General features: G+C 38.5%; 1 protein-coding gene across 8 annotated transcripts in view; it reads right to left on the reverse strand.

The window, feature by feature from the left end:
* Positions 1–26173, reverse strand: part of LOC142074917 (WD repeat-containing protein 7-like) — a 152806-nt gene that overhangs the window by 84088 nt on the left and 42545 nt on the right. For all 8 annotated transcript variants that reach the window (XR_012670754.1, XR_012670758.1, XR_012670757.1 and 5 more), the window contains exons 17-19: positions 20932–21050; positions 19199–19322; positions 12082–12195 (exon numbers count right to left, since the gene is read on the reverse strand). Coding sequence is in view for 2 of the 8 variants with exons in the window: in XM_075135916.1 (XP_074992017.1) it covers positions 12082–12195; positions 19199–19322; positions 20932–21050 (357 nt within the window). In the remaining 6 variants the exon portion in view is untranslated. The remainder of the gene's footprint in view (positions 1–12081; positions 12196–19198; positions 19323–20931; positions 21051–26173) is intronic.

Genomic DNA, 26173 nt, shown 5'->3' on the forward strand with positions numbered 1-26173 from the left:
CCCCCTGCACCTATGGATATAAAGGAATTCCACTAATACTGTGAAACATATTTTAATATTTATTTGTTGCTTGTTTAGCAATATAGAGAGTCTTTAGACCAATATTCTTTAACAGTCATAAAAATTCTATTCAAACAGTAGTAGACTTTACCTTTCAGTGGGATCATTTAAATCAAATAGTGAAACCCGTAAGACTTAATTCTCATTTTCTGATTCACTATCACCTGATACAGCTAGGAACTGGAAAAACAAGCATCCCTGTGAAAGGCAGGTGCAGGTTTGTGCAGAAGCAAGAGGCGGCAGCAAGGAAGGAGGAAGCCCCAGGGCAGTGCCAGAACCGCGCCGGCCCTGCAGAAGCCGAACGCCCTGCAGGGGAGCCCCAGGGCCGGGCCGGTGCGATGCACAACGCTGCGGAGCGGTTCCCACCCTGGCACAGGCAGGGAGGGACCCGGCGCTGCCTTTCAGCGCACACGATTTACACACGGCTTTATCGAGGGCTCCAGCGCTGAACACAGAACACACTCTATTTGGCTTTCAGTCAATTAAGCTTTAAGCTGTCAGCAAACAAGACTTTTAAGTTAATTTTGAATCACCACAAATCAAGTTGAAGGTTGTGAAAGGGCACGCTCACATGCCGGCATGAAAAAAGGCAGTTTAATTGCCTCTGAATAGCTATTATATGCTGCAATTGGCCTATTGAATCTTAGATGATCTATTTATTTATCAAAGTGCAAAGACTGGTAAAAGACTGAAATGTATGAACTTTAATCATCTTCTCTCTTACATTATTAGGTAAAATTAAAGTTTTTGCATATAGAAACTACTATTGAAATTATAATCTTTTAACACAGTTCGATATGTTTGCATTATATTTTATTTTTGAATAGGTACAGCTGTCCAAACTACAGCTGAAGTGTGAAAACAAGCAATTTCCAATACAATAAGGTATTGCTTTTTTTATTTTTTAAACTTCCATCAGGTTTTTCATATACTGTGTAGATAACCAATGCTTTGAACCTGGTAGCTTGAAAACTGACTATCCAGAAGAAGGTATAGAAAAATGCTATAGAATGCTATAAAACCAGCTGCTATTAAAACATATTACAAAAAACTGCTATAAATTTCATACCAGACCTCTGTCTTCATGAAAAATACTTTTGTTTAGAATAAAATCACATCGGACAGCACCCACAGGAATGGGTCTTCAGAACTTAAAAGTTGTTTTCATCAGTCTACCTAGAAAAACCACAAACTAAGGAAACACCATTTTTAAAATGTATCAATAGAACTAATTAATTTTAAGAATAACATCCTCTAACTTTGCTGTGACTAATCCTATGCTTAAAATACACAGTTAACCATGGCAAGCTGGTTTCTTAAGACAATGCATATATATACACACATATCAAACAGTGAAGTCTAGAATTATTACAAGTGAATGCACACAATTTCTCTTTTTGTAACTAACTACAAGAAGATGCTTTCAAACATGGCTAGTCCAACCAGCCGCAATTCTTCACTTGTTAAATGATGCAAGATTTTGACTTGAAGGAGAATACCTTCCCTTCAAATCCCACTCATGGAGCAAGACAGCCTGGGGGAATTCGCATCGTGTTTTAGGTACCTGAAGGACAACCCAGGGCCCTAATTTCCTTCAGTTACTGGAAAGAGGTAGGGAAGGAAATTCAGAACACCAAAATCAGGAGCCTAAAGGTGCAGATTGGTACCCACTGTTTATTGTTCTGAATGTCAGCCTGGTACCTTGTATAGTTTTTGTTTTTCATTGCTCGTATCATAGTGGGGGAAGATTCACGATCTAAAACTGCAGAACAGCTCCCTTATCCACTTAACATTGACCTCAGTCAAAACCCTCCATTTTTTATGTTCTTCTTATCATCAGGTCCTGTAAAACTTGCATGAAGTAGTATGGTTTGCATATAAAAACTGAAGAATTACGCGTAGCTAAAACACGCCTTCAAAAAAATTATTGAGAAGTAGTGAAAAAGATCTGCCAGTGATGGAAAAAAGTAACCAAAACTAAGTGTGTCAAAAATTTACTCTTTCAGCACTGGAAGTGACCACGTCTAAGGAAACGATGTGGTTATGGCTACATCTCTCATTTCATGTCTGCATTTAACCAAGCTGTCATGTATCATGAAGGAAGTCCAGCTAGAGCTCAGGAGAAAGAGGCCACTGCTACAGCGGCTGCTCAGGCTCTGGGGGGCTGGAGAAGGGGAGAGGAGAGGCTGGCCGCAGGCTGTGGCACAGACAGCGTGGGAGACAAAGCCCAGGAGAGTCCTACAGGCACTGCCAGTCTCATGCTGTTATGACTCTCTCTTGCTTGCTTTGAGCAGTGCAGCTCATTACACGGCACAAAAAGAGATGGGCCAGGAGGATTTTCTGGAAAAAGAAGCAGAGCACTTTGATTCATGCAAGAAAGATGAATGTTTAGGGCAAATAAGATGCAACAGCTACTCGCTATGTCCAGGTGACCACACTAGACTTTCCTTGGGCAGGAAGGTGAAGGATGGGGGTTTTACGGTGAATATTTATGGTCTGATCCTGGCATACCATGCAGACTGGTACAGACTGCAGTCCTGCTGTCACAAATAATTGGCTAGTCAACAATTTCGGCTCGGCAGGTTATTGTGCTACTGGATGCCCGGAATGAGTTCTGGGACCTCAATGCAGAGAAATATTTTCTTCTTTTTGAAGTCCAACATAGACTTACTTAGTGATGAGACAACACCTGATATTTTTGAGAAGGAAAATAGGCCAGAGGAGGTGATGAGGCATTAAAGTCACAAGAGCGGTACACAGAGCAAATGTGTTTTAAATTGATGAAGTGGGGACCTCTGAAAGGATTACCCCAAGAAATGTAGTCTACATATTGTCGGGGTTACAGAACATGTTCAGACGACACAAGAAAGGCTTATGCACCCAGAGGTGAGGAGACTGCTGCATCCATGCGGACCTTATCTCTTCTTTCATGAGTCAAAGCAGCCCCTAAGGCACCAGCAGTTTAACTCTGAGTTATAAAAGATGTTCTGTACCCACACAAGTAAACTTTGCCCATGTTTAATTCTTTTAATGAGCTATATGTAATTATAAATGAAATTGTGGCTTGACATTTTAAACCTAATTTATCATCATTTTTCACCAGCAAATCCAAAAATGTAAATTAAAAAAGCACAGAGGTTTCAGTTCTTTGCTTTACATCATCACTTCATTGCCTCAGGAATTAGTGTAACCTCAGGGTAATAGCATTTAGATATCTAAGTAGTAAACACAGCAATTTCAGAATTGCTATTACTGCTGTTGATGCAGTAAATTCATATTCTGCAATGAACTTACTGGATTACAGATGGAAACCGGCTCATTTGTTGTAGAAAACAGAAGACAGTGATCTCAAACCGCAGATGTTCAGTAAACTTAAACAAAACAACCTTCCCAAATTTCAGAAGTTGCTTTCAAGACTAAAGGAAATCGTCAAGAAGTCGTACATTATATTTAACAATACACTGGTCATCAAGTAAATGATTCATGTAATAATAACCAGCATAAGCTTCTGAGGAAGTAATTTCCACATGGGGATTCCTGGACTCCAGCAATTCTTATGGCGACATTTGTAAGAACTGTCTTCCATAGGCAAATGGTTAATTTACACAAGTAAATACTGCTAAAAGCAGTGAATACTATGCACATTAGCAGAACAGCTTCTTGAAGTGTTTGGTCCATGATTAAAGCTAACGTAACCCAAGACACTTAGATCTTGCCAGCGCTGTCATATTTAGCACGTGTAATCAAGCTTAAACTTACTGAGGCAAATTAAGAGAAATCGGAGAGGTATTTCCAACTGTTTGTCACCATCCACCTTTCTGAAATGCCGGACGTTAGAAGGAGCTGTACCGATGCTGTCGCACATCCCACAGCTAGCACAGGAGTGGTGTTACCTGCATTACCTGTGTCTTACCAAAGGCCTCAGAGACACTGCACTCCTTGCTAGGGCTGCGGCACGTGCCATAAGGGACTTCCCTGCCCGCTGCCTCCTCAGGTACCATGTGGGGAGTAAAACTCCTCTGTTGAACGCTAAAACACAAAGACTTGCTGTGCCGCTGGAGACATTCTTCAAATGTGAGACAAACGTGACAATATAGACTTTTCTTTAGGCAAAAAACTGCTGTCAAGAAGTTGGCTAAGAACGGTACCAAAGCTGGTGACCTTGACATGTCCCAAATGCATCGCCCAGCAACGACAGAAAACAGAAACTGTTTAGATGCTATTGTGCCTAAACCATCAAAGAAAACATCGTATAGATTTAAGCATATTCCTGCCACACACTTTAACATCATTATGCTATTATTAGAACCAAAAAAGAAAAAAAAAAAGAAAAACTAAAAAGTATGAGTTTTACAAAGTTTTTTGTTGCAATGCTAACCAAAAAAGAAACGCAAGAGAACAAAGAGACAAAGAAACGAGGACTCTCACAAAAAACCCACATTTTAATACGCTGCTTTTATAACCTGTGCCTCTAAGACTCCACTTCTACACCTGAAGAGATTTTTCTAAATAATTTTCTTTTGACTGTAACAATCTTTCAAAAGTCATTGATTGAGTTAAGGAAAACATCACGCTGAAGTGTTTCTGCCTAACGTCACTGAGAGAAGATGAGCAGCCAGAAGTGTACAATTAAGGTATAAATGTTTTTCTAAGACAAAGAGAACTAACTTTTCCCAAGTTAATACGATTTTTCAGAGTAACTGCGGCACAAAGGGAGACTGCGCAACGCTGGAAGAAGACATCTGCCACCAAAACAACAAAAGAATTTCAGACGAGTCCCAGATCGATTTTCACAAAGTACTGACGTATAATGCACACAATGATGCCGACTTCCCACTTTCGCACACAAAATAAGACGGTGGAAGGACTGATACCACTCAGATACACTCTGCAAAGCTTAGCATTAAGCTGTATACCATCAAATAAGTACAGATATCAGAAAGTATACAAAACTAAATGAAAAAAATTATCTTTCCAAATACAAACCCAAGCATTTGTAGATGAATGCATGTTAAAGACTGCTCCTCATGCTACACTAAAGAGATCGATGTTTAACAGTCTGTCTTCAAAACCACACTGCCTGCAAGTATAGCTTTCAAGTATTATACTGATTTCATTGGAATATGTGATAGATGAGATGAGGTAAATACTTCTAAATTTTAGAAGTTACTTGCTCCTGTGATACAAGTTGTGGCCTCTGAATAATATATCATGGTGTAAATACATAGAGAGCATGCTAAACTTAATTAACACACCGAAACGTCCACCCTCTAGACACAGCAGGTCTGCCAAGTTTTTACTAGGTTTTTACCCCAGCTGCCCTGGTGGGAGGTAGGAAGAGAGGCTGCGCTGTGCCCTGCACCCCCCGGCCGGCCACGGCGAGCTGCTCTAAATTGTTAGTCCTCAACTACGCAAAACCTGCAGCACAGGGGTAACTGCAATCACAGCTCTGCACGCCCTTTCCGAAGCAGCTGGCAACACCTTCCAGCTGCAGAGAAGCAGCTGCTGAACACCGTGAAGCTGGCACACGTGTCCAAGTTTTTCTGTTTTCAGCTCTGTGGCCCACAAGCTGAAGAAAAACTGATGTTGCTTCCCACAGAGGACAAAGATATTTAACAATGCTGCAATCCAAGTTAGAGCATAAAACCTATTGCCTTTTGTTAAGGAAATAACTTTGAAATTTTTATTCAAGTTTGCTAGCTTTTTCAGCCAAGGCACTTTTATTTGTTTTTTTTAAAATCTACAGTCATTTCAGAAGTGTTAGTTATTTCTACATCAATATAAACATTAGACCTAAAGACAAACTGGCAGCCCGGCTTGTATCTGGCTCTTGGCAGCCCCTGCCCAGCTCCCCCCGCAGCTGCCAGGCCCGGCTGAGGACGGACCCGCCACCTCAGCACGGCCCACAGCTCTGTGCTCTGAACTGCTCTACACTTCTCCATTAATTAGAAGCCACCCCACCAGCCCCCAAGCAAACCCGTTTTCTTGAATTAGCGCTTCCTTAATGAATACATGTAGCGCTTTCCCAACGCTGACAGATGCCATTCAGACAGATGTCAAGCCCATAACCCCCTCGCAGAGAGCAGAGCTCTTAATGGCGTTTACTGGGCGACATCTGCTTGACTGGCAGATGCCTGTATCTTTTCAGATACATGCAGCTTTGTTGAAAAACCCTGTGTTTTTACATGAATTACGTTTCCTTAAAAAAAAAAGAAGGAACAGAATTTTACCCATAATTTCATGCCTCCTTGTAGACAGCTAATTACAAATTGTAGGAACCTAGATTCTCAATTAACTTGGTATACAATTATCTATTAGACACATGTCTCAAGGTGCTTCAGAATTCCTGTTAGTACACACGGAAACTCCATTAAAAATTAACTTTTACATGTTAAATAACTTGTGTCTGTATATTCACATTCCATTTTTAAATGTAACAGAAAAGACCAAGGGACAGAGATGAGTCAGTGAGTATTTTCTCTGTTTTCTTAATTAGCATCTGAAAGGGATGAAGTTTGCTTTAGATGATAAAACCTCACTTTTCTGGTGTTTTACACAATAGTCAGTGCATGATATGGTAGATGGTTTTCCAATGAGTGATTAAATACAAATTAAAAGCTACTTTGATCTCTCTATGGTGGGCTTTGGATATACAAAAATGTATGTGACAGGGTTTGTGGAAGGTGCTCAGGTTCAGTCTAACCTACTTAAAAGAAACCCAGCAGGAACTTTGTCCAGAGACTGACTCTTTTGGCACCCTCATTGTGCTGAACAGTGGGCCGCTGGCTTGTTTGCTGGGGATGGCAGATGGTTTCATTTGTTGTGTACCTCCACTCCACCCCAAATTTTCAGTGGAAGTCTGGCTGGTAACGGGAGGGACGCAATGGGCAACGGCACCTGTCGCTCCCGCTTCAAAGAAATCCAGCTCCAGCAGTAAGAAAGAGAATGAAGAGAAACCACCAAACTAGTCCAGAAGCTCAATATATTATTAAAAATTTAACAAAAGAAAAAAAGCATAATATATGACTTAACAGATGACTGTCCACAACTTTCAGTTCACATTTTGTTGAAATATTTTCTTCTGTTACAGCATAAGCCTCTGAGTAAAAGTTGTAGTAACACACAGAAAAATAATACATCACCTAGGAACTAATTTAAAACTACTTCAAATAGTTAGATGGTACCAAAATCAGAAAGTCTAGACAGTGGGGGTAAAATAAGAAGTGCTCAAAACATGAGAAAATGCTGGAAGTTAAAAATGCCTGCAAATGCGTTCCATGTACTGCTGCACTTCAACAGCAGTGATGGTGAATCACAACAAATCCCTGCCCTTATAACTGTTGAATCTTTAATAAAGACAAATACTGTCACTGATTAAAGAGCTATTTTTAAATTTAGAGTATGAGTTAATCTAGCAATATTTCTTGCTTCTGACTTTGCCAGTTAAAGGATAGTTATTGCTTAAAAAATACTACTCATTATGCACAAAAATAGATTTGTGAATATTGACAGAAGAGATTTAAAATATTAAATTTTCAAGTTGACGAACATTTATCAGCAGCATTCCAAGATTTTATTTTCCACATAAACCTTTGTATGTGCACTAAGATAACTGCTGGAACTCTCTCATATCAGAAATAACAGCGTCTGTACAATGCACAAGCCAGACCTAAGAGTCTGCTTGACTGAGACTCCTTTTGGTTACACAGCTAAACAAAGAGTATTTTTAAAGCATCTATTTATTGCCTTACCCTGCCACAAGACATTTTAAAACAGATCTTTCTCTCTCTGTGCAAGGGATCACCAAGGGACAAGGAGAAGGCTGACCATTATTTCCTCCCGTTCTGTGCGTTAACGTGTCATGGCAGCATGCACGAGAAAATGGACTGGACCAAATAGTAAGCCTTATCTCTGTAGCTAAAGCAGTCCACATCCCCTATCTCCCAGCTTTTTGGAATGCCAGATCCTTCGGAATAAATTGCATTTCAATTCAATTCCCCACTATCCTGATGCAGCAATTGACTATGCTATATCACAGTGTTTCCTATAAATGATAAATGTTTATGTTGGCTCAAGTAGAATTGAATGAAAATTGTATCTGTTACTGTTTTTATTTACGGAAATACCAAAACAGAAAAATCGGTCCAGTAACAGTGTATTTAACTTTGTCACCTGTCAGGCCACCTGTTGGAGTGTTATCATTTTACAAGCAAGCCAGCGTGAGCGAGTTGTCAGTGCTATGTTTCTGCTCCTCAGGGCAGTGTTACCTCCCAGGAGCAGGCACAAGAGCAGTCACAGCAGTCTGTGCCTTGAATTTCCCACCCACCGACATTTTATTTTCATATAGCTATTAAAAACAAAGCACAGAAAAACCATAAACTGTTTACTGTTTAATAGCAGACAACAGATTTTGTAATCCACCTTATTAGGGGCTCGAAATCTGTTCGCTAGGATCGGAACGACATTCCAAGGACATCTAACCCTCTCTCCCTGAGAGCTGTGTATCTTGCATAAAACTCCTCCAAATCTCCCAGAATTAGACCAAACCCTCTAGCAGAAGACTTAGGGCTTGCGTCCGCTTCCACCTTGCACACACGTATGTGGCACCGCTGCTTCAAACAACGGCAAAAGCAAGGTCCAAATGAGTTCCAACATGTACCTTCTTTTCCACCAAAGCACTGCAGCAGCAGTTCGGCTGAGCTCGCTACTGGGTGAAGCACGGGCCAATGCAGTGGTCCAGGTGTGGATTTAACACACACAGAGGTGTATTTTTGAAAACCTTGGATCTATAAAATCGAGGCAGTCTATTCTTCCACAGTCTTTGCAGCCGAGGTGGCTGGACATGCCATTCAGAGTTCATGGAAGGGGGAAAAAATGTTTTAAAAAAATTAGTGTTTAATTAGAACCAGGAATGGGTTTGTGCTTTGCAAGTGTCATTGTCAATATTAATGTGAATAAGGTCATTGTTACAAAATGTGATTGCCATGGAAAAATTCCACACTATGCAATGCTGAAGATGTTGGCGGTATTATCTAAGCTAGCGGAACAGAGATTAGAGTAAGCTCTTCATGGCAAGAGTCATCTTTTGTTGTATGTGGCACCATCAGCAACAAACCCAGCATTCCTATTACAACAAGCAATGCCGAACGCCACCGGCAGGACATCCGCCTAAGTCTGGAAACGTCTACAGTTACCCTGGGAATCAATTAGAACTAATTTAATTCTAAACTTGCTAGAAGTTTCTGTTGATTAGAAGTTATCCCTGTTGATTATAAGAGCAATCCATACAATTTTCCAAATATACATATATATGATGCTGTGCCCCAATATGTTATTTATTTCCATTACTAAGGTAATATTGCACAGCTCTGAGGCGAACACTTCTGCAACCTAAAAGTTACTTCCTTGAAGTTCTGCATTGTCCAAAAGAGCTCCACACAGTAAACTCAGTGGATTTTTAAAGACAGTCTACTTATGCTGTTCCATCATTTTCTTTGTAAGTAAATAAATCTGTCAGGAGAGGTAGTGATGCACTACAGTGCTGTCTTTTTCACAGCATCGGTGACGTTTGACCATTTATCCCTGTTACGTGCTCAGCCATGTCCTTATTTTATTATCCCTATAGATGCTGCTGCACTTGTGTTAAAACATAAAGACAAATATTTGTGTTTCCAAATATGTAACAGTACTATGTTGTTGGTGTTTTGTTTTGTTTTTTTTCTTAAAGTATCTTGCTCTTCCTTTATTTATTGGAAAAACATATTTGGATTTCTAAAATAAAACTTAGATGCTATCTTGGATCCTAAAATTACACTGAAAATACAAATAGATTACAAATAAAAAAAAATTTTTTTGGAAAAGCCAATTTACCATCACGATGAATTGCAAAATGTTGCTGACTGAATCCAGTAGATTTTATGCCCAACTAGGAAGAAATGCTGATTGTCGTGAATTATTTAAGCAAAATGTTTGCTATACTTCTAGTTATCCAGAAAAGCCTTTCAGGCATTAAAGATAGCAATAAATACTACTAATTGGAAGACTGTTCTTGCACGTATTTTCAGTGCATTTGAAGATAGACCCCATTTTCTAAATAACTCCTGCGTGTGTGTTTTAAATGCTTAAGAGGCACTGTAGTGTATTACTGAAGTATTTCCAGAAACAGACTTCAGTGCTTTTCAGCCAGCTAAGCTAAAATGCTTTACCCTCTAAAAGGACTGATGTGAAAGTGATCCTTTTAAAAAATTATTTGGATAAATGAAAGCATTTGGTGAATCTCAATTTGAACTGAAAAAAATCCTGTTGACCACTGCACACCAGCATTACTTTGTGCAGTCAAATCAATAAATATTAGCCTTAATAGGACCACTATAGAAAGAAGCTGCATCATATTTTTAAAACAAGGTTAAGTTTAAATGGTCTCAAAACTCTTTTTTTCTTTTTTTTTTTTTTTTTTTTTTTATTCTACCGACACAAAACTAATTGTGTTCAGTTGTAGACCAAAATTTCATCTTTACTTAGGATACTTTTTCTAAAAGCTCAACTGCTTTTAATGACAGAAACCCTTTCTCTGTAAATGAAATTGTTACTACCATCAGACTAACAGCATAGTGGATAGCTTTCTGAAAACCTCAAAACTCAACAGTCTAGCACATAGCAAAAAGCCGCACATAATTTGGAACTTACTGCATTAAAACGTTCCATCTTCAATCTCTTTCCCATGAAAGGAACATACGACATTGAAGGGACAGAAAGCTGTCCCAGATATAACACATAATTGTTTATAACAATGCTATTGCTAAAGCTCGCAGAAAAAGAACCAGGTGGTCTCTAACAGCCAAGAGATGGATACGTTCCTGAAGAAAACACTGATCTGATGTATAGGCTGGGGAAATCTGTGTTTCAGGGTATACTGAGCCCATTCATTAATTTATTTTTATTTTTTTCCAGGGGTCCATCCTCTATTCATTGTTGTTTCTTGACCAGTCCTGCATCGTCCCCTGCTGCTAAAGGCATTCCCAGCATCCTACTTCCCTCTTGGCTATTTCCAGTTAGCCTTTTACCCCCAACCTGTGCTAATGCTCCCTGCTCCAGACAGGCTGCTCTTCCACCAGTAGTAATCCTGTCTCAGGCACCTTCAACCAGAGACTTGACCCAAAACTAGATCTGTCATACTAACCATATTCAGGTCAATAGAAATAACTAGTTTTCTTTTATAATTTCACAAAAATCTGTAAAAGGCTCAGCAAAAAAAAGGACAGCTTTCACGGTCTACAATCTGCAGTATACTATGTTAAAATACATACTGTAGCGATTCAAATTCCAAGGATATTGATATTGAGCATATAGATATTTTCCTTATGACACTGCATAAAGAAGCATGAAAAAAGAATCAAAAGATAATTGCTTATAATTAAATGTATATTTTTGTATGGTCTGTCATTTCAGAATATGCCTTGATGGACCAGAACTCTTGACTTTACCTGCCGGTCTACAATAAACTAGAGCAACAGTAAAAAGCTGTATGAGTATTGTAGAAATGAAATACACTTGAACGCTATGTGTGACAAACTCGCGGTGCTTACTCGTTGGAAAAAAACCTCAATTCAATCAAGCAGACTGATGGCAACACCCTTACATCAGATCTTTCACCAAGGTAAATGATTTAAGGGATAACTATAAATAAACATATAAAGCCTTTACTCTTCAAGAACTACAAGCTAAACATGTCGGTTGCAGGCAGACGTAAAAGCTCAAAACACATATATTAAAATACAGATAATGATTAAGAAGTAACACAATAATATTATAGTAGTTACAGTTAAGTGGGTACTTAGTTTTTGTCTACAGCTCTTTTCTACTTTTGAGTAACTTCATTTCTAATAGCACACACTTCTTCATAAGCAGCCTTAGTATTTTGTCTTCTCATGAAAAATATGCTATTTAGCAGAAAGTGTTCCATCTCCTCTGCACGGTACCTAGTACGTCAAAAAATAACATATTCATTATATTAATGCTCACCTGCCGTGATGTCATCGTCAACCAGATCATGCTCCTCTTCCTGAACTTTTGCTTCTGTTCCCAATGAATCTGGGCTTGCACTACCAGTTTGAATGGCTTCTGTGGTTACTCCAGCTGAAGGAAACAACCAAACACCCACAAAAGTCAGTGATTTTGGTAGATAACATCCTTAGATCGGGGGGGAAGTAATTATCTTTTGATATTCTGAACCATGCAATGTAACACTATGAAACAGAGATAAAGCAAAGGGCAACTATTTTCTGGTTTCCCTTCACACTGTATGCAGACTTTTCACAAACCTATCCCTTAAAAAATCTTTTCCACACGTAAATCTCTTTTGCATTTTCTTCTTTTTCTGCCATCTTCTAGCATCATTAAAAATATTGGATACACATATTACACACTAAAAACTTGTTTAGCCACAAAATACAGAGTTCCACCAGAACTTCTCTTACATCCCCTCTCAATACTCCATCTCTCTCACCAAAAAAAGTGCAGTTTTTCCAGGCTACCTTCAGAGTATATTAATTCAGCTGACTCATTCCATGTCATTTGGGTTGGGATGCACCTGTTAGTTGCTATTAGAAATTACATAATGAACACCAAATCGTGCCACATAACACCACATGATTGAAGTTATAATTCACTGGTTTATACTCTGCCCAGTTATAATCTTTAATTATTCCCTATATGAGCCTTACTACAATTCAATCAAAAAATTATAAACAGAAGTGTTTTGCTAAGCCTCACAAATGGTCTTCCCAAAGAGCTTTAGGAAAGCTAAAAAGCAGACTGAAGAAATGCCCCGATAAGATTTCCTTCCTCCCAATACATCCTCTATGTCAGCTTATACTATCAAAAATCTTCATATATGAAGAGATTGCTGCTTTACTGATTGTGCCATTAGGTTTGCAATCCACAGGGGCATTAAGTCCCCTTTAAAAAAAGCAGCACGGCCCTTCGTCAGCACCAACCAAATTTCAACAAGAAATAGATCTCTGTAAATGACCCTGCCTTGCGGAAGGCACACAGCTCTCGCTGACCATCACAAGCACCAGCAATGGCTTGGCACTGGGCAGTGGGGAACTGCCCACTGTACCTGCTGCTGCTCCTCTTCTGCTTTTAGATCATCTATATGAAATCATTAATGTGCATTACTTCAGCTGTCAGTATTTTTCATGTAATAACTTCCTAGTCTTCTCCAAACGTATGAATGTGATTGATAAATGAAAAGATGACGGTATCATAAGAAATCACAAGGGGGAATCTCTGTTGGCTGTGTACAACAAGGGTTTGTAAATCCACACCTGAAAGCCATTTAACTCTGGGTCATCTTTAAACCAGTTCAGAAACATTAACATTCTCATGAGTATTCCAGATTTTACTTTTTTTAGTACTGTTTTTAAATACTAAGTATTCACAGCAAAGTAATTACTTACACCTTGTGATAAGACAGTGATTGTCTGACAGCAATTTCTAACCTTATTCTGACATAACCTCTCTTTATAAAGAAACTAGTACCTTTTAATAACTTTCTGAATGTCCTTCTCGTTGTGTCAACACATATAAAAACCAGTGATAACAAATATACAACCAGTCTGGAACACACTGCCGAATCAATAGCATATCACTTCATTAAGTATGCTGGCATGACTGCACAGAGATCACATGCAATTACGAATTGCACATGAACCTTATTCAGGACACTTTAAAAAATAAGGAGTTCACTGTTAGGGCGCAGCTGTTGCAGCCCGTGGGCATCACTCCGTGGGGTCTTCACCTGCTTCCACCCAGACACCGGGATTCCAGCAGCACTTCGCCAAAATACTTTTTGGTCTTCACCTTCAAGCACCAACTATTTTCTAACACTACTATTTATTTGTGTATAACCACTGGAGTCAGCCAGTGTGTTGGACGGGAGAGGAGCTTATTTTTTAAGCGCTGCAGTTAGTCCGAGGAGCTGCTAATCTCTGCAGGCATAGCAAGCATCTTCCATAGTCTAAAATTCTTTGATTTCTTTCCACACCCAGAGAAGGGTGAAGAGTTTGCATGCCTTTTGAAAACTGCAGTATGAAGGCTTTGACCGATGAGCTTTCATCTCAGAGTGAATGTTTTCTGTGGTTGAACACCCAAGTCGGTAGAAGCCAAGGGTCAAGCAGTCCCTAAAAGGTAGGTTTAGGGCTGGGCCAAAATTCAAAGCCTTTGATTTTTTTAGTTATTACCTCACCTCTTTCCCTGCTTTCTAGCCCTGAGTTGCTGAAAAGAGGCTGATTTTCTGTATTAGATGTGCTACACCTTTCTAAAGAGCTCAGCGAGACTAGTTATAACACAACCAAAGGAAATAAGTGCCTTTGCACGAGTCAATTCTAAGTACAGTGTACAAAAAATTAGAAAAGTTCATTAAAATTTTATACAATTAAAATAAAAATAAGAGTAAAAATCTATTTAATCAGAATGATTAAACATTCCCCCAAAAACACTGAATGGATAAAGCCAAAAGGGTAGAAAAATAGCCATCACATAAATATGTCAGGCAATAAATTATCGTTTCCTCTCAATGACAATCCAGTAAGAAGGCACACGTATTCCTGGACACAAGTGTTTTCTATATAATTCACAAAAAGTGTCTTAGAAACACATTTTAGCAGTGAAAAGATCATAAAACCCTGAATGTATTAGAAATAAGCCAGTTGACATATTAGAAAATATTGGAAAATTAAGATATACTCGTACTAGAAACTTAAGCCGTTATTACAATTTACTATTTACTGCAGCATCCTAAACTCATTATTCATTTAATACATTAAAATGTTGCAGCACAAAATCATTTGCCTTACTTGTTTGTGTTCTTTTAAGTCAAACCTTGCATGAGCAAGATGATCAATCACATATATAAACAGCAAAGTCTTTGGGGTCCAATCAAACTATCCTTACTCAATGAAAACTCCCATTTAAATCAATGGAAGTTTAATTAAGTTTTACTCAATTAATCTAGCTTTAAATAAAACTTTCTAACAGAAATATAAGTCTACCAGAAATATTCGTGAAAACTGACAACAGCATATTCGTTATTATAGAATTTTCATATTTATTTTGCCTTCCAGTGATAACATGGATTATTATTTGAAGCAGTTTAAAGACAGACACAACTTAAGGGTATCTATTTAAATTTCTTTAATTTTGTGCTGTCACATGTAAGATTTTCACTTAAAAAGAAACAGTAATTTGATACAAACATTTACCTGAATGAACTGGGTTTTAGCAATATGGGAAGCAAGAGAAGTGTCTATATTTAATTTCTGGGCAGAATGTATTGAAAACAGATTTCTGCAGAGATTGACCAGCACTGCCCGCACCCCGGCAGCCCGTGACAGGCAGCCTGCCTGCCTCGCATTAATTCACTTCACACTGCTCCGATCGATCCCAGGCAGCTCCCAGCCGCCCAGCGCACTGCCTGTCTGCCGGCTCCATCCGCATCCCACATGCACACAAAGGCCGGGGCAAGATAACCTTTTGCTTTCCATTAAAGCCATAGTAGCCATTTTTCTATCTGCAGTAGCATCACATATTTTTAAACATACCTGTCCCTCCCAGGGCTTGGCAGACAGACCCACCACCAAGAGCTTGCAAGTGTCCCGCTGCACAGAGCCCCAAAAGGATGCCTTCAGCATTTTAAGAAAACGTTACGCTGGCCAAGGTAAAATAAATAAATAAAAGAAACAAAATAGAAACATAATATTTCAGCAAAGGAATCCCTTTAAAAAGGGAATTTAATGTGCAGAATCCCTTTGACACTGAAGATAGTCTTTGCTCTTAAAAATAAGCAGGTAGAAAAAGGCAGTAGCATTTTTCCCTTTTTGAACTTCACCTGAAAACACATCCGTGTGGCAAACGCCCCACAGACTATGTAGCGCTTCAGAAACAATTGTATGCTGTGAAAATGAGGAGCAGACAAGGCCATGGCAAATATTTACAGTCGCATGACAATCTTAGCAGATACAAGATGAAGCTTTGAAAGCTTAACTGTTTTCCTCCCTGTGGGAGCGTGAAAAATACCAACACCTGCAACATCTCTCATAGGTTTAACTCATAGCATCACTTATACATCCATTCCCATTTGATGTGGGGTCAACAAGCCGACGTGCCCATTTCGAATTTGAAGGCCCAAATAAAATAAAGATTTATCATTCCCCCCACAAGGCGTTGTGAAACGAAGCCTAACGTATCCGAACATCCGAACTGCAAATCGTGTGATACAGGCAGCTGTAAGTGAGCAGCTCGGAGCAGTGACAGCGTAACTGGGCCCACTTGAGGTGGTTCCTGCAGCGCAAGCTGGTGGTGTGCTGGCAGACCCACAAAAGAGAAAATAAGATCTGCTTGGCTTTCTCCGTGCTCCTCCACCCCACCATCTACCGGGGACAATAATCTCTCTTGCATCAGTTAAAAGATTATTGAAAGATAACCCTGTGCAAGTTTTCCCTTTGCAAGTCTTTCAAGTCTCCTGAACACATTTTATCAAAACGCTGGGAGACATGCCAGTTGCTTCATCCGCACAAGTAAGGTCATGTCCCAAAATTGCTATTGGATCTGAGCACCGAATATACAAACGGGGAAAGATTTCATCTCTGTTTGCTAGTACCACACACTTGATTCATTCAAGAGCCAATTAAATGCATATGACAAAGTATCTTATATCAGCAGCAAGCTTCTATTAGCTATTACCACTTGTTTTAATTAAAACAAACCCATTAATGTGCAAGAGAAGCACTGTTTCTACATCATGCATATAAGAACTATTGTAGAGTAATAGCATATGCTGGACACAAAAATATGCTGATAACAATTTATGCCCCCCCCCGATATAGAGACAAAATTGGGAGAAGTGGAGGATGAAGGAATCAAAGCTATATTTCTTTGGTTTCAGGGAACAGCAACATTTGAAGCTCCTTATTTTGTTCCTCCTTTCTGATACCATAATTATTCTTCTTCAGAGTGTTAGCATCTTTGTGTACGTTCATACAGACAATAACACTATTAAACGCCGCCTCAGCCCTGTCATTCAGGAGAACCACAAACTCTGTAACCTTAATTCACACAGTTTTCAACACTGTTAATATAAAAAAAAATTAATTCCAATTTGCTAGTCATGACCCGTTTGAAAGGTTTTCAATATCAGTGCTTTCACAATATTGAACATTTATATTCAAGTCATTCATTCAGCCATGCTCAGTTGTTTTCTCTATTTTATATTTTCTTCCTGTGTTTTAAAACTTTTTTGTTCTGATAGATAAGGACATGCTAATTTAGTGTTAAAACAAATGCTATGTTTTGATTTGCTAATGACTAACATAAAGACCAAAATACTGCTGTATGCATACTTGAATTGAACGCACACAAAACACTCAAGTTTTTTCTTAAACCAGTCAGTCCCTGACTATTGCTATAAAAATGCACGCCATGCTTCTAACCCGAGCACAAACATAAACACAAGAGGCAGAACAAAATAATATGCTTCCAGCTGATGCACATGTAAAACAGAACTGCATACTCTTCTCTAAAACTTTCAAATGCAATTGTTTAAGTTATGAGGACTACCAGAAATAGCAAATTATTGAAACTAACATGAATTACTCGTTGTTTTCAAGTATGTTAAAAAAGTTCCTTTTTGCAAACAGTCAACTGGCTAAAGCAAGCACTAGAGTGGTTTTACAGACACTTCACCAACACAATTGTGTTGATAACCTTGTACCCAACAAGGTCATTCAGTATCGCTCCAGAGAAAAGAAATTAGTAATCATCAACAGTTGCTATAGCAGCTACTCCTGAGAGTAAAGTGCAACTATAGCTGAATTCTACAAACTGAGTATAACCGACCTCAGGAGAGGATCAATTAAAAAATACATCCCGATATACAAAATGGCACAAATATCTATCAATATGAATCAAGGCTTTTCGGCATGTATATACAACATACTTTCACTTATTATTCATTCACTGCTTGGCTGCACATCTAACTGTGCAACAACATCCCCGTAATAAGGCAAATGCTACATGGCTGAAGGCTGTAATTAACAACAGCTTAGTCTTACCAACAAATTCTCAACATCACTTTAAAGTAGTGTTCCATGTAATTTATGCATTCAATTTAGATTTAATAAGATTATTACACATCTCTCAAAAATCAATTGGTATTTAATAGAGATCTTTCTCTGAATAGAAACTACATTCTTCAGTGGAAGAAGACTCTCATTTTAAGAAAGATGGACACCTACAACTTAAAAGCAAACACCCTCATTCATGAAAATAGAAATTTTTACTGGTTTGTTATATAAGCCAGATGCGTTTGGACATTACTCTACAAAGGCAAGTTTCTAGATGGATAATTGAACGGAGTATCTCATGATGCTGACAGATCTTCCAAGAATACACTCTTAGAGTCTGTACAACCTCTGCTTTAATAACAATGAATAAAATGAAAATAGCTATTTTGGAGAAAAATACAACAGATTAAATAGTGGTCAGTAGGTATTTAACTTATTTGGAGAATAATATTTACCCAAGATCTCCCTGCAGCACTTGGTGACCAATGGCTTTGAACACCTGACTGCGCAGGCGTTCTATCAAATGTTTAACAGATGCTGATGGACATACACTGCACGACCCTGCATTAGCTCCTTTCAGAATCCTTTTATACTCTTGGGATGCCAAAGGATCCCTTTCTAATGATTTCTGTAACCTAATTACACATTCTTTGAAAAGGAACGTCAGTGTTTTACCACCAGTACCTTGTAATTTTATCAGCCCTTTTCATAGCAGGTTTCTTCCCTGAAACCTCTAAACTACAGCCTAGTCCCTCCACAGGCAGGGATAGCCTTTGGAAGAGACACTCCAATCCCAATTGAGATGTATTGAAGCGTTCGATTTATCTAATCAACATTAGTGACCTTAAGTGATTTCATGACTGTGAAATTACTTTGAAAATTTCAATAACCTTTTCTATATAACCCTAGATTTTTCCCCTAGAATGGTAGTACTGTTCATAATTTTGTGTACAAAATGCCTTTTTTCTTTTATCTAGCAACCAAGTTATCTTCAGGTTTAACACAGCATTACTTACGTGATATAACGCTGTCAATATACTGTGGTAAATAAGGAGCCCATGCATCAATGGTTTCTTTCCGACCTGCCTGCTCGATTCTTCTCAGTTCTGCTAGCAGCAAGGCCTGGGCAGCTTCTCTTACCTGTAAAAGCCAACAGGAATGTTATACAAACTCAAATATCCAATATTTATCAGTATGCTTTCAGTATAATTTAGCAAGAACAAAAGAAAACTAAACTAAGCTTTTAGAAGGCCTTCATTTTTTCCCACCCCTCTCCACCTTAAACACAGAAGCAAAACAACCGTGAATAGGACATGCCCCAACTATGACGACTCAACAGGACACAGCAAAGATGTGCAGCCCCATGAGAAAGTTAGGGGATGAATGTCACAACTCAGCCCCCGGCACGAGTGCAGTGCATAAACCGAATAGCTGTCCCACCTCCCCCCGGCCTCCACGGACCTGCCTTTCTCAGCACAGACAGCAAGACCGACCGAGGCTGTCTCCCATCCCGTAAAGTGAACATCAAGACAGGTTTTGTGCTCAGGGAAATAAGGCTGAACCTTATGTTTGCGCTGATGCATTGAAAGGCCACCAAAACTCTCGTTTTCTAGAAGCAACTTGTGATCACCCTTCTCTACAGCATTTCCAAAGTTGGGTCCAAAATTCCAAATGTGCAATGAATTAAGTTTTATAAGTGTCATAAATGTTACAACATAGAAGCAAAACAAAAAAATCTCCTAAAAATATTTTTTCACGTGGTATTTACTCATTCACTACATATTACCAAAGACTGAACAATGAAAGCAGAGGAAGATATACATAAACAGGTTTCCCAAAGTTTAAAAAAAAAAAAATCTGGGGCTTTACACCAACAAATATAAAATACTATCTTGTACTATGTGTCCCCCATTAATATCACTTATTCCATCTGAAAAGTTCATAAACACACATTCATAAATACACACATTATTTTTGGTCTAAAAGATTTAACACACAAGGAAGTGAAGTGATTTGATCAAGGTAAAATAAAAAATTGTGGACAAACAGAATATAAATATGCTACCCTGACAACTAAGGATATCCAGTAACTGGACTTCTGTTGCTAACAAATTTTAATGAGTTTCAAAGTAATTACCCTCTCAGGAAACCATCTCACAGTATATCCTATCTAGCAAAAGAACAGGCAATCAGGTAGCAAAAAAACATATTCCCAATTAAGTTACAGGACCACTGAGGACCTACAGTCCACAACCTAGCTCTGTAACTCCTTTCCCACTTGGAAAGCTGCAGAGTCAACAAATTTTTTGCCACAACAGCACAGGTGTAGTGTTAAGGCCCACCAGTCATTTATCAAACAGTTGTGTGACAAACCATTTACTGGCTACTGTATACACACTCCAAAAAATAAAGCAACTCAGCAGTCTCTTGAAAAATAGAGGGTAGGTTTTTTTTAATCCAAATAAGATTCTTAATGGAATCATGGAAGTTTTTAATCCAATAATTTCTTTAAAAAAAATATGTACAGCATCCAGAAGGTAAAAAAAAAAAAATTTAGACATGATCACTTTTTCAACATTTTGACAGGTGAACTAGAACATTAACTTACTAAATCTGAGATAAAAACTGCAGGAGCTCGTGTCAGAAAGAATTATATGTTTTTTTTTTTACATTAAGGGAAAACGTGATCAGTAAAAGACAACATAAAATCCAAAAAAACCTAGCGGTACAAAATTACTACTGAAATCACCTCCAGGCATCGATCCTGCCATCTGCGAGCCAGCATCTCCAGAAGAGGAGGTCTGAATTTATCCAGTCCCAACAGGTCGGGGAGCATTACACAGTGCATAGCAGCAAGCTGGCTCCACCCTGTTAAAACACATCACAACAAGAAGATAAACATAATAAACATTGAAGCAATTTTAAGTTTAAAATGCCATCAAGTAAATATACATTGGCCACTGGCCTGATACGCAGCAGGTTTTCTCTCACCTTCTCCTGACGGAGGGGGAGAAAAGAAAAAAAACACAGAACCAATTTTGCAGCAGAACAACAGAATTGTTTCTTCTGCTGTGGGAACCCAGGGCTCACCCTGTCTTTACTGATGCCAGCTGACCTCAGGGCAGGCTGTACAGTGCACATGCGTTCTGTATCGGACAGGAATGAGCTCTTCCAGGCATAAATCATGCCTCATGAATTAGCTGCTCAGATCTCAAACACATGCAAGGGTCAAGTGAGACATCAGCAGAAGACTGCCTCAAATCAGTCCTGATTAAACACAAACATCCCTCTTCCTCCTCAGCCCCTCTGAAAAAGACTTCAGTAACTAGTCACATGCTTGGCTTTTAAACTTGCAGCCAGAAGAATATACTCAACATACATACTAAATACAAAAAAAAGTCCCTAAAAGTATTATGGCCAGTATTTTTCAAAAGCATAAGCCATGGTTCTGAGTTCAAGATTTTGATGCCCTGTTCAAACCATAATTAGCATTACTTATCACGATATTTAATGTCCCACATGCAAGTGTGATATAATTCAACTACAGAAAACTTAGCATATGAATCACTAGAAAGATTACATAGAATTTTCTGCCGTGTTTTAAAAGGGCAAATAGGTACAGGTGCCCACTTGTCTCCTTTACTTATCTTTCCACCTAAATCTTACTTCAAGATGCTTACTTCAGGTGCATTCATATTACAAGCCTGCAATATTGTGTAGCTAAAACCCGTAAAGATAAGCATATCAAGCTCAAACAACATAGCTTGTAAAAATGCTTGTAAAGTACTCTAGGTAAAAGAATTCTTTTAGTATTATGCTCTACATTGACTTGAGAAACTGGACAAATACTTCAGGTGAGCATATAGATCTATATTTTTAAATGTCAGCAATACTGAGCATAAAAAAATCTAAATATTTTAACTAATAAAGCTCTTCATGGTGCTACAAGAAACGAAATCATTATGTCAATTTTCCTTAAAGAAAAATGGATTAAAAAGAGGAATTTCCAATTTAAGAGAGCGCTGTTTCTACTACTTGAGATGCATGAAAGCAGGAATTTATAGCTTAATAATAAGGGCATAAAAATTCTGATTTAAAGCAACTTGCCTACAGGGATACAAGGGGGTTTTGTTTGTTTGTGCCAATCTTTTTGGCAGAAAGACATTCTTTATAATGTGAATAAATATTTATTAGAAAAAAAATCATCCCCAACACAAAACCCAAGTTTAAATAAACACTAAGTTTCCATAAGCACCAAAAATAAAATTTAAATGACATGAAATTGATTTTGTTTGTTTCATTTTAAAAGGATCATTAAATTTTTAGTCTTTCAATTTGTAACATGGACTACAGAGCGTTGCTGCTCATTCATCACAGGAGTGGAAGACTATCCCATGCTCATCCCAGAGGGTCCTCCCAGGGCTCTAGATGGGGCTGAACCTTCGTACTGAGAAGCGGCACTTACACCCGCAGTGGAGAGACGGGACACGGCACCTGCGTGGAACACACCACGCGTGTTGCAGCTTCTCTCCTGCATATACTACTGACAGGTAAAGGCACATGTATTTTCCCTACTTAACAAGGGCTGAGATTTTTTTGTCAAAAGACAACAGCAAATCTGAACAAGATCCGAAATACCATCTCTGACACACTAGTCAAGAACTGAACTTACAGACAGTCCAAGACACAGACCGGATCTGCTCACCCTCTACCAGCATTAATGGCAAAGTACACAAAAATAAACTCATTGCCTCTCTTCTTTGCAAAGAAGAATTCCTACATAGATCAAATCAAAGTCATGTCATAACAATGATAAGGGACATCAGTTGAAAGTAAAAGACAAATAGATAGAAAAGTGAGGAAAGAATACCTTCATTGACTAAGAAACAGGTATGTAAAGTAGGAGCAGTGTCAGAGCCAGAGTGACCAGCTTCAGTGCTAGAAGAAACAGCAGGAGCAACTTGCAGAGGAAAGAAGAAGAAATAAAGAGAAAAAAAAAATAGGAAAGTGAGGATAGCAGCTTCTGAAAAACAGATCAGTATCACTGAAGAATGAAAAACAAAAAACTGGAGGAAACTGTGATAACATTAAACTTAAAAAAATTCTAGGTTTTACAAGAAGTGCAATGCCAGTGAGAGGAAGACATGCAACTGCAGAGAAACACAAATACACTAACAGAAACGTGCATCTTTTGAAAAGACAAAAGTACCTGTAAATAAAGCAATTACAAATGTGTCTTTAGACAGCTAGATTTGGTTTGACAGCGTGGTTGACTATGAATTTTAAAAACACCAGTTTTGCTGCTTCTTCTTGTGCTTTTCCCGTATTTAGATAGATTAGGAATTTGCACTACTCATTAAAAACCCTAGAAATAACTCCTTTTAAACCTGGGCTGCCCCATCTGTCACTCTTAAATGTCACAGAATGTATTACTGATGGTTAGTTTTAATATAGGTTCATTCTAAATGTGTCTCCATTCAAATAATTTTAAGCTTATACCAAAGAAAGGACTAAGAATCTAAAGCAGAAGCATACAAAGCGTACAGTGTAAGACTACAGGCAAGCAACTACAGAAGAGCACAGTTCAAGCATGTTGCTCAAAACAGTATCCGTGACATTTCTTTTGTAAACTGCATTATTTCTCGGTGCAAATGTAATTTAAAAGCAGTTCTAAACATTATACTTCCACTAATGCTTCATGACTTAATATTATCACATGAAAAGATGTGCAGACCTTATGGCACACACATGCTACAAACCGAGGTCAACGTGGAGATTTAGAGGTCACTATCTGACACTTCCTTCCTATAGAGAAATTACCGTATGTCATGCACAAGCATCTTCAAATTAATCCCCCTCTCTTATTCCGTTGCAGAACAACAATGGGTTCAAGCTCCCAAACCGATTAAGCATTGTCTTCTGAGTGGTCTGTTTGTTTTTCATGGAGTGAACTTCTTTTGTTACCGTGGGACATCTGCATCAAAACTACTTTTTCCATACTTTCCACACAAATGCATCACGATGGCACGTGTACAGTGACAGAACTACTAGCGTAAATTGCTTCATAACAGCAAAACCTAGTTTCAGTAGATGTATAAAACCAAGCTATTTATTTTATGAAAAAAACCTGTTTGTAAAAAAACCAAACCCACCCCATACTGAAACTAAAGTCTTACTCTGAAGTTTCTTTTTTGCCTCGTTTTGTCATAGTTGCCAGCTCTCTTCCAACATCAGTAATTACAACAATCACTGTAGCGGAAGCAGCTGGCCCAGTAACTGAGTAGCACAGAGCTGTACTCACCTCAGAACAAATACAGGTCAAATTGATGGAGATCAAATATGTCATAAAATGCATTAATTGTATCTCCAATTGATTTTTTAAGAACAATAGCACTAGAAATTTATGAGTAGCAAGATACTGCAAGTAGTGCACAATGGGATGTAACGGTAAGACACTGAGGAAACTTATGACCTAGGAGTACCACTTAGAAACAAACCCATCTTCCCCCAAAAGTGTGCAAGACATGCCACCAGACAGAAAAAGATGACAATTTAGGAACAGGAGTATTTTTCTATATTTTTGACAGCACACAGAATTTCATTTTAATCAGTTGTTTCTCATGAAGTTATAAATATTTCCACTAGGTAACTAACGTATGTCTATCCCCAAAATTAGCAAAGCTATTTCAGAGAAAAATTACTGAGCTGTCATTTGGGAAAGAAAAACCATAATGGAACTGTATCTTTATAAACAAAACACAGACGCTCTCTGTGACGAATGTTTTTTCTCGCATTGAATTTGCCATATAGACACTATCTCTGAGAAATCCTGACCTTTCAGATAATTGTCTTTCAAAGAGGAGAAGTAAATGGCTGTAAAAAAAACCAAAACAAAAAAAAAACAAAACCAAAAAGCCTCGCATGTTGAGACAAGATCCCTGATTTTTTTTAATTTCTGCTTGTTATTGACTGCTACTTCTCTATTTATGTAGCACCCTTGATAATGAAAAAAGCTTGACACATACCACTCCTGAAACTGATTTTCCCTTTCTAGCCAAAGATCACAGTAAATTAATATTTAGGAAAAGAATAAATATACACAAATGGTGCCGATGGGCAAGTTTCCTCCTCAGGTATAAACATCCCCCTTTTTTGCACGAGTGAAGAAAATCACACAGTTGATGTATGTTACCTGTTGTGCTTACTAGCTCTCTAATACAAGAGCAGTTCCACAGTTTAAAGATATATTTAAAGATGTATGTGTGTCTTTAACATACATCTTTAAAGATTGTACATTGTGGTAAATACCACACTGACGAAGTATATATATTCTGCACAATGCAATCATTTTACAAATTGCAAGTTTCTCCATATTCATATAGCTTGAAAAGACAAAGTTTTAGTAGTTAAGAGTTAAAAATAAAAGATAATTGCCATTTTCAAAAGAAATTTCAAGTAAGTCCTGAAGGATATCTGCTTTATAGATTAGTTAAAAAAAATAACCAAACACATTATGGAAAAAAAGGAAAACCTCCTCTCTTCTGCCCTGCAGTATATGCACGCAACTAGGCTCGCATCCAGAAAAATCCCAAAGAACCACAGAAGAGCAATGATGTGTGTACCTTTCCTCTTTGTTTTATCATACAGCAAAACATGTATGACAAACGTACATTCCCCTCAAGCCATAAACAACCTTCAACCAGTCCCATGCGGACTTTATTCCCCCATTATCCCCAGCGGGTAAGTACTGTCCCTCCTCTTTCGGGCACCGCAGGTGTACTGCACTGTGCTGCTTTCCCTCCCCAGGAACGTGCCGGCTGCCTCCAAGAATCGCCGCCCCACACTCTTCCCAACACTTCACTTGCCCCCTAGTTTTGCGCTCAAGTCGGAATTGGCCACATCATGGGGCCACATCATTACTTTATTTTTGGCATTAAGAGGAGTAGCTCATTTGCCCCATCAAACAGCAGCTCTAATTTAAAGAGCAAGCA

The sequence above is a fragment of the Calonectris borealis genome, chromosome W, assembly GCF_964195595.1.
Source record: "Calonectris borealis chromosome W, bCalBor7.hap1.2, whole genome shotgun sequence".
In the NCBI taxonomy this organism is placed as follows: Eukaryota; Metazoa; Chordata; class Aves; order Procellariiformes; family Procellariidae; genus Calonectris; species Calonectris borealis.